Below are 12,738 nucleotides of genomic sequence, written 5' to 3'. Positions count from 1 at the left end.
CACCTCAGCTGCGGCCACAGAGAGGGGTGAGCTGGAACAGGATGACTCCTCAGACACCGCTGAACCCGCAGCAGTACCCTCCCTGGAAAACGCAAAAGGGGCCGTCTGAGAAACACCACGGGAGGATCATGTGGCAAAGCACTAGCCAAACGCAAGTCAAAGAGCCAGCCATGATGGCACCTCTCTTCACCTTGACATTGACTTTGTTGACTATCCTTACCCACACTGCCATGTTGATGGCAGGTATCTGTTGGACTCTGTCACCACATAAATGTGGTGACTACTCTATTGTCTCGTTTACCATCACTGACAACTCATTGATTCACTTTGCACCATTTTTTTAAACATCACTTGTCTGTCACAAACACTCTTTGTAAATAAACTAAATAAACACTCTTTACACACCTATGATTTTGTGTCTGCTCCATGTTTATCACAGGATGTACAATGTTGACTCTGATTCCAATGTACCAGAAGCTCTGATTGTTCCGAGGCATTGAGTGGCTGAAGGGACTGGACCTAGAAAGACACAAGATAACGACATTTACTAGTCGGGTGATGGCATCCCAGCCAGTACACAACACTAGTCATCAAGGTACACAAATCAGCACACATTACAATGAGAAACAATATCAACATAGACATCATGTGGCTGGTCATGACTACACTGTGCCACAAACATCAGCCATCAGCACAGAGCCAACAACAGGCAGCAGTCAAAAAGCTCCTCTAGGCCTTTTCACTACCATCAAAGACAGGCTGACAATGTCACTCACACTCAAGGGAAGTAGCGGTTGATAAACTGTTGACGCAGGTCGACACCTTCCTCCTCTCCACTATCCTCGTCACTTTACATGTGTGGGTTTTCAGGCAGGGGCATCTGCTGCTCATCATCATCCAGGAGCAGGGGGGATCTATTTGCGCAAGACCAGGTTGTGGAGCATGCAGCATGCAACTACGATCTGACAAACCTTTTGGGGAGAGTAGAGTAGTTCATCTCTGCTCTTGTCCAGACACTGGAATCTAGTCTTCAGAAGAACAAAAGTACACTCCACCACACGACGTGTCCTCCCATGGACATCATTGTAACGGACTTCACCCGGGGTCCTGGGATTCCTCAGTGGGCTCAGCATCCAAGGCCAGTTGGGATATGCAGAGTCACCTAGGTGTGAGATACACAGAGCAATTTTGTAATATAACTGTAGCTGAGGACAGCATGTCACACATACAGCATGCTACTTGACTTTGCATACTCATCCTCAATCCACGCACGCTTCAGATGCAGATTTGCCATCAGCTGTGGTACAATGCTGTTAAGCAGTATGTAGGAGTCATGTGCTGATCCTGGAAATCTGGCACAGACATGGGAGATTATCATATACGCTTGGCATACCACTTGCACATTAATGGAATGGAAATGCTTCCTGTTCCTGTATATGTGCTCACGTGCCTGTGGTGGAACCAGACCAACATGCGTGCAGTCAGTGGCACCAACAACATTAGGGATGTGGACAATGTCATAAAAATCACCCTTCTAAGCTGCCAATTCAAGTCTCCTGGGAAAATGGATGTAGCTGTCCTTGTAGGTCATCATAGGGGACAGGACATCACGTAGCACCATGCTAAACATTGGTAGAGACATCCCACCTGCGCTGGCCACCGTGTACTGGAACAAACCAGTTGCAAAGAAATGCAGGGCCACCATCACCTGACATGTTGGTGTCAAAGCAGTCGGATAGTTTCTGTGAGGCCTCAGATAGGGGTCCAACTGACCACATAGGTTTTGAAGGGTAGGTGGATCCAAACGGAATTTACGTATAATGATGTCCTCATCCTCCATATCCGCAAGCAATGTGAATGGACGATGCACTTTTGGTCGCCTCCTACATTAGATAAAAGGGGACACATGTCAATTTAATTCCCTTATGAGATGTGTCAAACATCTTTTGCTGTGACTGACACAGCGCCAACAATGACTGGCCTGAAACAACAGCTTAGAACACAAGTCACATGCAGAGACGCCTTGATCTAAAGTAGTTGTACGCGTGTTCAGTATGTACATAGTGAGTACCCCCAAAACAGATTGTGACTATGTGAATGCCAAATGGTACATTCCAACATCTTGTGTCACCAGCCTTGAGAGTAGTTGACACAGCACATATCTGAAACAGCAACACTGCTGGCTTCTACGTAGCTGTAACACAATGAGCACTGTGTGTGTATAAAGATCAAGCATCAACATGAGTTCAGCAATCTACACAGTGAAATAGGCACATTATGTAGTCAGTCCATCATTACTGTGGGTTGCTTAGCCATCTCAGACATTGACATGTTTACATATTTGAGAGTCCATCACACAACAGATCTGTGTACATGCACAACAACATCATAAGTGACATGTGAGGGAGTACATGCCAATGCATGTAATCCTGTGCACTGACATGGCATGTGTAGTCATCAGTGAGTTCAATGTCACACTAGCATTGAATTTAACTATCTGGTGGCATGATTCATAGTAAGTGTCCACTGTTCAATGCTGAGAACTGGCCATTGCCATTGCTACAGCATGATGTGTCCATAGGTGCTGTAAGCATGCACCGCCACCGCTATCACGGTCATTGGCACCAATTTAAAGATGCCAATTCACGGTAGCGACCGCCTGGGCCCAAGGTGTGACACCGCCAATGCCCATGCCCCTTCAGCCAATGGGAACCGCAATCACGGTAGTAAAATACACTTTTGAAAATCGTGGTAGGCGTGCTCCGCTACGCCGATCCTTTGGATACAATTGAAAGATGCACGATTGCAGTAGCGACAGCCTGGGCCCCGCGGGGTGACACCGCCAATGCCCATGCCCCTTCAGCCAATGTGAACCGCAATCGCGGTAGTGAAATACACTTTTGAAAATGGCGGTAGGCGGGCTCCGCTACCGCGGGCTGGTCTTTGGATACAATTAAAAGATGCACAATTGCGGTAGCGACCGCCTGGGCACCGCGGTGTGACACCGCCAATGCCCATGCCCTTTCAGCCAATGGGAACCGCAATCACGGTAGTGAAATACACTTTTGAAAATCGCGGTTGGCGTGCACCGCCACTGCAGGGCAGTTCATTGGTTACATTTGAAAAAAGCTGACCTGGAACACAGATTGCAGCATCTGAGTACCACTGAAACAACCCCAGTGGGCTACATATGTCTGGGAGAGAGCCACACATTTCCACTGCATCTAGACACTGCTGCCTGACATTCTTCACCACCAACTGCTGCTGTTCCTGTCTCCTGCACCAAGTGATGGTGAGAACTGAGAACATCAGGGCCCGTCCCTTCACCACAGAGGAGCTGGAGGTCCTGGTGGAAGAGGTGCTTTCACAGTATGGGAGGATATATGGTGCTCCTGATGTAATGGTAAGTGTTTCAGAGTGAAAGTTGGAGAGTGCAAAGAGTGCTCACATGAAGTTGGTCTACTGTAGTATGTGCAAGTTTGTGTGATACACTACCTATCATGCTGACATCATGTCAATGGGGTGTGTAGCATTATTTCCACAGATTCATGGCTGCATTTAAGGATGGGAGGGACATGCAGTGTATTTGCAGCCGTACAGTTACACTGCTGGTTTGGACAATGGAAGTCAGAACAAACATTGCCTGTGCTAATGGATGTCAGAGTCCATAGGGTTTTCACATGCTCATTTGTGACATTACAAATGTGTTTCATCCAGAGGGTACTGAAGGATGTGTGTACAATTTTCATATTCCACCATGGATATGTTAGCATTATGCACAAGATTGAAATGTCTGAGGGTGACACTCTTGGTGGAAATTCACCTATGACACATCAGATTAACATACTTTTTAAACATCCTCCTTCCATTGTTTTCATTATTTGTACTGACTCGCATGTTTAGGCACTGTGTGCCCTATCATATTGTGCATGCATGTGAATGTTCTGATGGCCCACGTTTAACCTCAGTGTGAGTCACCCTTGCCTGCACAAATACTGCCCAATTTGACAAGGACCCATCAGTAAATGGACTGAGTGAAACATATGTGTTGTCTGCCACCCTATCTCTCAATGAGCTATCTTAGGCCTGAGAATTGCACAAGACAGACCTTGTGAGAAGGGTGTGAGACTGTAAGATCATGTATTGCTGTGCTAAGTTTTTGCATGCTCCTGTACTGAGACACAGTGGTACATAACACAGTGTCACTGAAACTTCCTCTTCTTGTCTCCCATGCCTGCAGCTTAAAGTCCACCAGCGTAAGGCCTTATGGATGGCCATTGCATGCAAGGTGCGGGCTCTGGATGTCTCAAACCGACGGCACACACACTGTCACAAGAGGTGGGCTGACATCTGCCGGCTGAGCAAAAATGTGGCAGAGATGACGCTGGGGATGCTCCCTCGGACTGGAAGGTTGGCGCGCAGGAGCATGACACCACTAATGGCCCGCATCTTCGCAGTGACACAGCCAGGGCTAGATTGACGTTTTAGGGCCCATCAGCAGCAAGTTGGGGGTAGTATTCTGCAAAGGGTGACTTTGGGTGTGAGTGACTGCATGTATCCCAACATTGAGCCAGTGCAGAGCTCTGTGATGTTTCTAATGTGATGCAATGGCTTCCAAGTGGCCTCTGTGTTGAGTGCAGCTGTCATGCATTTTCGCTACATGTACTTTCTCATGTGTTTATACAATGGCCCTTGACATTGCAAGATGAGATATGGCCTTATGACATCTGCTGCATTATGGGTATCATAGACATCACTGGGCAATGAACAGCAGTATGCCTCATCTTAGTGTGCTTTCGTCGATGTGTGCAGTGCCTGACTTGGAAATTGTGAGAACTACACATCTGACACCAATGTGCAACGGCCGTTGTGCTTCAAAGCACAACATGGTGGACATCAGTAGCTCATGGCCATTGTAAAATGACATTTTGGAGTCAGTATCTGTGTTGTCCCCTTAAAGTGATTCCATATGTGACTGAGACAACATGTTGAGATGTATATCTATCTCACCTACAGGCACGTAGGTATGCTTACAGAGATCAGTATGTTAGGTTATAAGGCGGGACGGGCCAGCTATTTGGTTGTGTGAACGTCACATGGGTCATTAATGTCAACTAAGCATGTTTCCATGCATCTTCTGAGTTTTGCATTAAGGTTGCACATGCAGACTGCACCAGGTGGTGTGCAACATGGGGGTATCATATTCTAGTTTTGTGCTTTTCTTGCATATGATGTTTGTGAGTATGGCACTATACTGAACCTACGTCTCTGTCTATTGCAGCATCTACCGAGGGCAAAGAAGGACAGGGGATTGACACCAGTGGTAAAGCTTCTGGCATGACTGCTACACATGAGCTCACTGACACTGATGTGACCAGCGCCTCGGAGGGGAACAGGAGTGGCCTGGAAGAATCACACCCAGAAACACCAACCTCAACATCATCTGACTCCAGCAGTGACTCCTCGATGTTGGAGGGCACAGGGAGTTGGAAATCTGCTTCTTCTTTCACCATACATCATCCAGTGCCCACCCTCCCGGCTACAACCACTAGTGCTGTCTGTGCCCGCAGCACTAAGAAGGGTAGAGTGTCCTTCCCCACAGGCACCGCTGCCCCTGCCTCCTCTGCTGCCCTCAGTGTGGAGGTGGTGGACCTTTTGCGCCAGCTGTGTGTGTGTCAGACTACTCTCCGGAATGCCTTCCAGAATCATGACAAGAAGCCGGCACAGGTAGTTGCCTTCATGGAGGGCATTCATTCTGAGGTGGGTGGGCTACACAGAACTGTCCAGTTGTTATCCTCCACAGTGACGGCAGCCATTCAGCTGTTGCAGGCTCAAAGTCCAGCTCCAGTCCCTTCAGCAACCATCCTGCCAGTGGCAAAATCTGACAAGAATGACTACACACCACAGCCCTCAGGCTCCAAGTACTCCACACGCAGCACACAACAGCAGCACTCCAAGCGGCCCAGAGCACAGAAACCATCCCCAAAACAAAAAACAGGCACACAGGAGTGCCAAGGCAAAAGCCATTCACGTGACACTAAGGGGCATCAGGCCAAGAAGCAGGCCTCAAGCTGACATTCATCCAAATCACCCCCATCTAAGACACTCCCAACACCACACCTGCTCTCAAAGACAAACAAACAGTTGCCCTGCCTGCTTTGAAGCTGGTGCCTGCAAAGGGTCAGCACAAACAGCTCTCTAAGGCAGATTCACCCACAACCTCAACTCCCACCCACACCCCTGTGAAGCTGGGACAGGAGAGCAATGTGGGGGGTTCACCTGGTCAACAGGGGATTGAGGGGAAAAGGCAAGGCCACCCCAAGCGTACCACCAGATCCAGCAAATCCCCACAGGGAGAGGCAACTGATGCACCTTTGGTGATGAGTGAGGCTGTTGTGCCTGCCCCACTTCCCACTCCTACCAAGACAATTCTTACCTATCGAATCCCCAAGAAGTGTAGACTCAGCCCTCCACATTCACCCCCACAAACTGTGTCTCACGGCAGCATGTCTCCGCCTCCCCATGCCACCATGCCACCTGGTCCAAGCAGCCCTCCGGCTCCCACAGCCACTGATGCCTCTACCTCAGCTGGTCCTCTCTCTCCCAGGTCCAGTCCTCCAACTGGCCCCGACAATCAGCCACCTCCCAGTTCAACTGACAGCCAAGTCTGAGGCAAAGCCCCCTCCCAAACCCATCTCTACCACAGCAGTGCCTGGACTGCCCATTTGTATCCCCTGAGCTGTGGTGATTCCCATGGCAGTGTACGGTGTTACCCATTCCCTGTGCAGTTTCTCATGCACACATGTACATACTTTGAATTTGTACTGGCCAATGGCCTTGCTGTTTTCTACTTTTGATGCCTTTCTGGGTATTATGTAATAAAGACAGTTACTCCTGATGTCTGCTTTGTAATGTAAATGTAAATGTACAGATATTTATATAGCGCAAATCACCAACCGGTCTCTAAGCGCTTGCTTAGGGAACCCGTCCTGGTATTCCCCTGTGAGATAACCCAGCAGGGCATCCACAAGGTGAAAGCCAGGCATCCCACCGCGAGGGGCCATTGTGGAGATTAAGCAAGCTATTGCCCAGAGTCGCAGAGTGTGAACCCATGAGTTGAGTATGCACTGGAGTGAGAATTATCGAGTCCATGGACAATTTATGGACTCAAGACCCAGCCGAGCCGGGAATTGAACCCTGGTCCCGGGCTGATCTCTGCTTCCAGGTCTGCCTACTCTAACCAGTGAGCCACACTTCTCCTTGCTAAATTAAAGGTTTTATGTATGGGTATGGTTTCATGTGACTCATGCTCTGTATGCCACTTTAACATTGCCAATTGCTTCGTTTACTTTTTCAGAGCTTGCCAGAGGTGACAGGCACTTTAGTTCTTCTTGACTCTGAGGCTTGAGGGTGCAATTATGGTTGTTTGTGATGATCTGCTCTTATCCTAATCATTCTATGGTCAGGTTTGCTAAATTGTACAAATGTCATGTTAGGATGCAATACCAGAACAGAGGTGAACTCTATCCACAGGATTACTTGCGGGCTGGCCAGGGTCCATCATATCTGTGTGATCTTTCTTGATGTGTGAACAGCAGTGTTTGTGTGGTCATCTTGTGTAGGCCTATCTTCCTAGTTGCATAGGTACATTTGAATATGTGAACTTGAGTGGTCATACAATGTGAATGGGCTGTCGTTGTCAGTAGTGTTGATGTGTGTGTGTGCCCCTGCAATGCCAACTGCACACATGTATGAGCCAGGTAATGAGTGCCTGTTTGTGTCAATTGTCTGCCATGTGGTTCAGATTGTGGGCACATGTAAGAGTTGTAGGTTGGGCACTGTGCAGTGTGTTTGTGTGTCCTTGCACTCCTGGGAACACCTACTTGTTGTTGCTGCCAGTTGTGAGTATGCAGAGTGTGTGACTACCAAGTATGTGTTGTGTTTTGTTGATCAGCCATGTGTCTTGTTACTGTTTGTGCTCACTGTGTAGACCTGCTCAGCCACACTGACATAATTTGTGAGTTTGCTCATGCATTGCTGTTACTTAACCCATTTTTGGCTCCAGTATGGTATGTGGAGTCATGCCATCCCCTATATGTACTTCTGATGCCTACACATAGTGAGTAACTCCTCTATGTATTTGTGTACTGTACACTCCTCACCCATCCACTACTGAAGTACACACCACTTCAATCTCATGTCTTCCACCCCATGGCTTGCCTGTGTGTGAGCCTCTCCACCACTTCATAGTGTGACACTATGCTGTGTGAGGCTGATCTGCATACATGACCAATGTGCCACTAAGGACAGTTTCACAATTAGTTATGTGTTATTTTCTTCTACTATTTTGCAGGCATGGTTGCTCATGTGCAGTGCATATGTTTGAACAGCACAGTCCTCTAGTCATGCTGTTTGCATCTGGGTTTCCCTAGGTTGTGCATCTGTGGGTGAAGGCTAAGCTGTATATGTATTTGCTGAGGTACTGCTTCCCTTCCTGAGTGTGATATTCTCTGTGTGCTGTGATGATTTATGTTGTGGGAGTTCATGGTGTGGCACTCATATGTGTGCTACTGGTTTGGTTGGTGTGCACACACTGCTTGGTGTGCATGCAGTGCTGTCAGTGTATGTTGCCTTGTACTTGCCTGGTGTGCATCCCCCTGATGTGCAGCTGAGTTTGCAATGTGATGGATTGGTATGTGCATCTGTTGTGTTTTTGTTGTGTATGTATGCAGTGTTTGGCCTATGTTGGCTCTTTCTACTGACAGATGCTATGTGTGTGTGATGTTCTATTTGCATGACGTGTGTGAGTAGTTGTTGCTGTGTGATGCATTCAGATGTGTGTTGCAAGTGTAGTGTGCATTACTTGTGTGTCTGTCACATGCTGCAAGGTGGATTCTTGTTTATGAGCTTGTTTCGAGTGCACAATGGTGCTTTGGCCTCCTATGTTTGACCTGTCACTTGTCAGGATTGTGCACTATGACACCATGTTCACTTGATGAGTGGTGTGGTGTCTCTGACTGTGTTAGCTGATTTGTCCCATTGATCCCAGTTAGTGTTCATGATTGTTTTTTGATGATGAAATTCTTGTTTTTGTTGCAGTATAGTGTCTGTGCATTGGCCCTGAGTGACAATGTTGTGTACTCCTGTTCTGTCTAGGGTCACATTGCCTTTCCACTGTTTGGCTGCACATGTCTGGGCTTGTTGGACTTCTGTGGATGTTGTTTGTGAGCTTTGTGTTTGACTATTGTTGTTGTGTCAGGATTGGTTCAGGCATCCTTCAGTGTGAGTCTGATATTTATCGATGCACCACTCAGGGAGTGTGACAATGAGCCATGTGTGTTGTGCTTATGATATACACATGTCAAGTAAGTTGACACAGATGTGTGGCTGGTCGCTGTATGACTTCAGACACTTTCTATCATTCCTTTAACTATGCATGGCTTGCCTTGATGTATCCGAGTTGTTGCACAGAGGTCACTTTGGTTTAATTTCACTCACTGTGCCACCCATGTCTGATTTGATGGCCTAAGGATGGTGTGATATGTTCCTTCTCTTGCATGTGATGTACATATGCTATGTGGCGTACACATGCTATGTGGCTTGCTCCATGGTTTTCCAGAACTATCCACTTCACTTTTGGCTGGCCCATTTATTGTCCTCCATTGCTGCTGACCTATGTTATGAGTATGTGGCTGGGTGTCAGTGTTGGGTGTTTCTGAGTGACTTGACAGGCAGTGTGGACAGTTAAGTGGATGTTCATATGCAATGTGAGTCTTCATTTTGTAATCATACTTAGTTTGCTTCACATGAGTATAACGTTGGTGTGAGGAGGAGGGTTGCCAGCCCCTGAGCTTCTGTGCATGGTGTTCTTCTTCACCCCGACCTTCCCAGTCAATCTACCTTGTCCTTTGATGTGTGAGGTGCGAGGTCTGACTACACCTGGCAGATTAATTGTGCAGAGGGGCACAGGAGGAGCACACAGCATGTGCCCAAATGGGTGTGGGAAGTGTAGTGTGGGAAGGGTGACCCCTGTGAATCTGAGCGGACTGCCCATGCCTGGCGCAGGCCCTACCTACTACATTGTGCGCAGGTTTTCCCGCGTCTTCACCGCTGCGGTGACGTGACCGGGACATTGCAGTGATTTTGCGGTAGATGGGTGACCCGGCTGCGGAGGGGTGAGTCTCTGACAGGTAGGACATGTTTGGGTCTAATGTGGACAGGAACTGTATGTCAGCACAGGAGTTGTGTGTTGTGGTTGTGTGCGGAGTTGTGTATTTGCCTACCTGCGTCGTTGTCCGTGACGGTATATTATTTGCTGGTAGTGGATGAGGTACAGAGTGGAAAGACGTGAAGAGCTGGATCCATTGCGGTCAGGACCAGGTGGAGGGGACCGGGAGTCTGGTTTCGCTCTCCGCTGTCATGCGTCCGCCGTCTCCGGGTGGGTGGATTCTCAGCTGCGGTGTGATGGGCTGTTTGCGGCACGGTGCTGTCTCTGTATTGGCTCCCTCCGCCGCGGTGGAGGGTGCAAATTTCTGGCAGTTTGCGAAACTCAGCAGCGGATAGGAAATGGACTATGTTTGCCCATCGTAATATGGTGGGCGCGTGGACCGCCGCTGGAGTGCGGAAAAGGACATTTTCCGCCACCGCCAGCACTGCGGATGTGCCTCCGCCCGCCATCCTAATGAGCCCCTAGGTTAGTTTCTTAAGTGAAATGCCACTGTGATGTTTAGTGGCACTTTTTCTTTTTCCACTCTATAGCGTCTGATATTTTTATGGAGGGGATCCCTTAACATAAACTCCTCTTTTTCCCTCCTCATCTTTACACATTTCCCTTGTCTCCCTCCATTCCTATGTTTTTTTGCATCTCTTGCAAACCTCCAACCTTCTGACTTTGCCATTACCTCCCTGTCCGTCTTCCTCTCACAGTCCTTACATAATGAGTTTTTTCTCCTTCATGCAGAGCATAACCACCAAACTTGACTTTCCTTCCCACTCCAAGATGGCCCCCCCACCCCTAGTAAAAGTACCTCACTTCCTGCGAAGGACTTCCTATTTCTTTTTTTTGCAAGCCGATTGCCATCTTGGCTTCAGGCAGGTGTATATTGTTTTTCTTTGTTTTTACACTTCAGGCTTGCTGTAGCTGGTTCATCGTGATTTTCCTCATTGCACATGTATGCTGGGCAAATGGGATCGTGGAGGTGGTCTAGGGCGTGCTGGGCTACCTGTAATGGCCGCGGGATCAACAGTAAATTTTTCTTTTGTTTTGTTAAGTGTTTGGGACGCGGGTATCCTTTCTTGCTGTTTCTCCATGCTGCCTGTGCTGGGGCGGCTGCTTATGGGATGCGGGGCTCCCCGGCCGGCATTTTGTTTATTGGAGTCGGTGTATACTCGGCGTTCGCTTGACTTCTATATGGTGCGTGGGGTGTTTTGAGCTTGGGACTTCCCGACACTTCCGCCAGTCCCTTGTTTTGGATGAGGGGCGCAGTGTTGTCGCGTTGCCTGGGTGACCAGCCACTTTTATAGTTTTACTTTTGGCACAGTACCGGCTTCTTTCCAGGCCGTCTCTTCTTCCTGGTTGGTGTGTCTCACAGTCGCCTGCAGTATAATACTAGGCTGCCTTGTGGTGTTGGTGTGAGGTGACACCTTCTTGATGTATCTTTGATTTTTCCCTTGATGGGTAATGAGAAATTTGCAAGATATCCCAATGGTGGCTGGGCCTTCCTCACGGGTACCTGTGTCCCCTGACCTCAAAGCCATTAGCGCTGCAGCTGTGTTTCGGCTCGGAAAAGGTCTCCTCCAGCCAAGATGCCTTGGATGGACCCTATGATTCAGGGAGATGACGATGATGTGAAAGGCGAGTTTGTGCAGGGCACTGACCTGGCCAAAGTCCTTCAGCATGTGTAAGAGGATTTGGGCTTTGCTGTGGCCACTCTAGTCCCTGCTGAGGAGGACAGTATCAGTAGTCAGAGCCAGATTTCTGCCCTTACATGCCTCAATCTGCAGGTGTAAGGATGTGGAGAAGCAGTCTTTCCTTCTTTTTTTGTTGAAATGCTATCCCCTGGATAATTTTGGGGAGGAGTTTCCGTCCTCTGTGAAAATCGATAACATTATGGCTGGATTGTTGTCTCAAGGGGCTGTGGTGCTGGAGGATGCTTTGCCTTCAGATGCAGTGGAACAGAAGGTGGCGAGGCCTGTTATGTGGGCCTATGCTGCTTTGAAGTTTGCTATTTGTGCCAATGCTTATTCTATCTACGTTATATAGTCCCTCCTTGAGGTCTTTCATTCCCTGGGCAATAACGTTCAAGAGGGGGTGTATTTTTCAGCTTCGTTAGCTAAGATGGAGCAACCGGTGCAGTTTACTTTGGATGTCACCTTTGACAATCTTTGTACTTCAGCAGCCGTTTCTTTTGCATATGTCGTCCTAAATGGGAAGGGTATACCCAGACGTGTTTCCCGCGCTCACTACACCACTGGATTGAAGCTAGCCTGGCTGATGAAGGGTGATCCCCTGAAACCGGTCCCAAGATGCTTGTTTCCGGTCCAGGGAGGACCTGGCTTGGCAGATCGGGTAGACTGTTCCCACAAGGAACAGGGTCAAGACTGATTTGCATATGGCTGCGTCCAAACTGGGGTGGTGTGGTGAGGAAAAGAACAATAGATTTAACCCAGATCCTTGTGACTGTGGGTGACTGTTTGCATTGTCCAGCATTCCGTCCACTAATTGTTTCTTTTGCAGCA

At 48.4% G+C, this 12,738-nt stretch overlaps 2 protein-coding genes across 4 annotated transcripts in view; one reads left to right on the top strand and one right to left on the bottom strand.

The window, feature by feature from the left end:
• ROBO3 (roundabout guidance receptor 3) overlaps window positions 1-12,738 on the top strand; it is a 1,168,980-nt gene that overhangs the window by 367,355 nt on the left and 788,887 nt on the right. The window lies entirely within an intron of this gene.
• LOC146861725 (uncharacterized) overlaps window positions 1-12,738 on the bottom strand; it is a 422,385-nt gene that overhangs the window by 188,405 nt on the left and 221,242 nt on the right. For 2 of the 3 annotated variants that reach the window (XM_085646099.1, XM_085646100.1), the window contains 3 exons: window positions 1,774-1,883; window positions 972-1,162; window positions 406-519 (listed from right to left, as the gene is read on the bottom strand). The exons of the other annotated variant lie outside the window; for it this stretch is intronic. In XM_085646099.1, coding sequence (XP_085502225.1) covers window positions 406-519; window positions 972-1,162; window positions 1,774-1,883 — 415 coding nt within the window. The remainder of the gene's footprint in view (window positions 1-405; window positions 520-971; window positions 1,163-1,773; window positions 1,884-12,738) is intronic. 3 annotated transcript variants of the gene reach the window in all.

This window comes from Triturus cristatus, chromosome 3_1 (assembly GCF_964204655.1).
Source record: "Triturus cristatus chromosome 3_1, aTriCri1.1, whole genome shotgun sequence".
In the NCBI taxonomy this organism is placed as follows: Eukaryota; Metazoa; Chordata; class Amphibia; order Caudata; family Salamandridae; genus Triturus; species Triturus cristatus.
The sequence above is the reverse complement of the archived record's forward strand: the minus strand, read 5'-3'. Positions and strand labels throughout refer to the sequence as shown.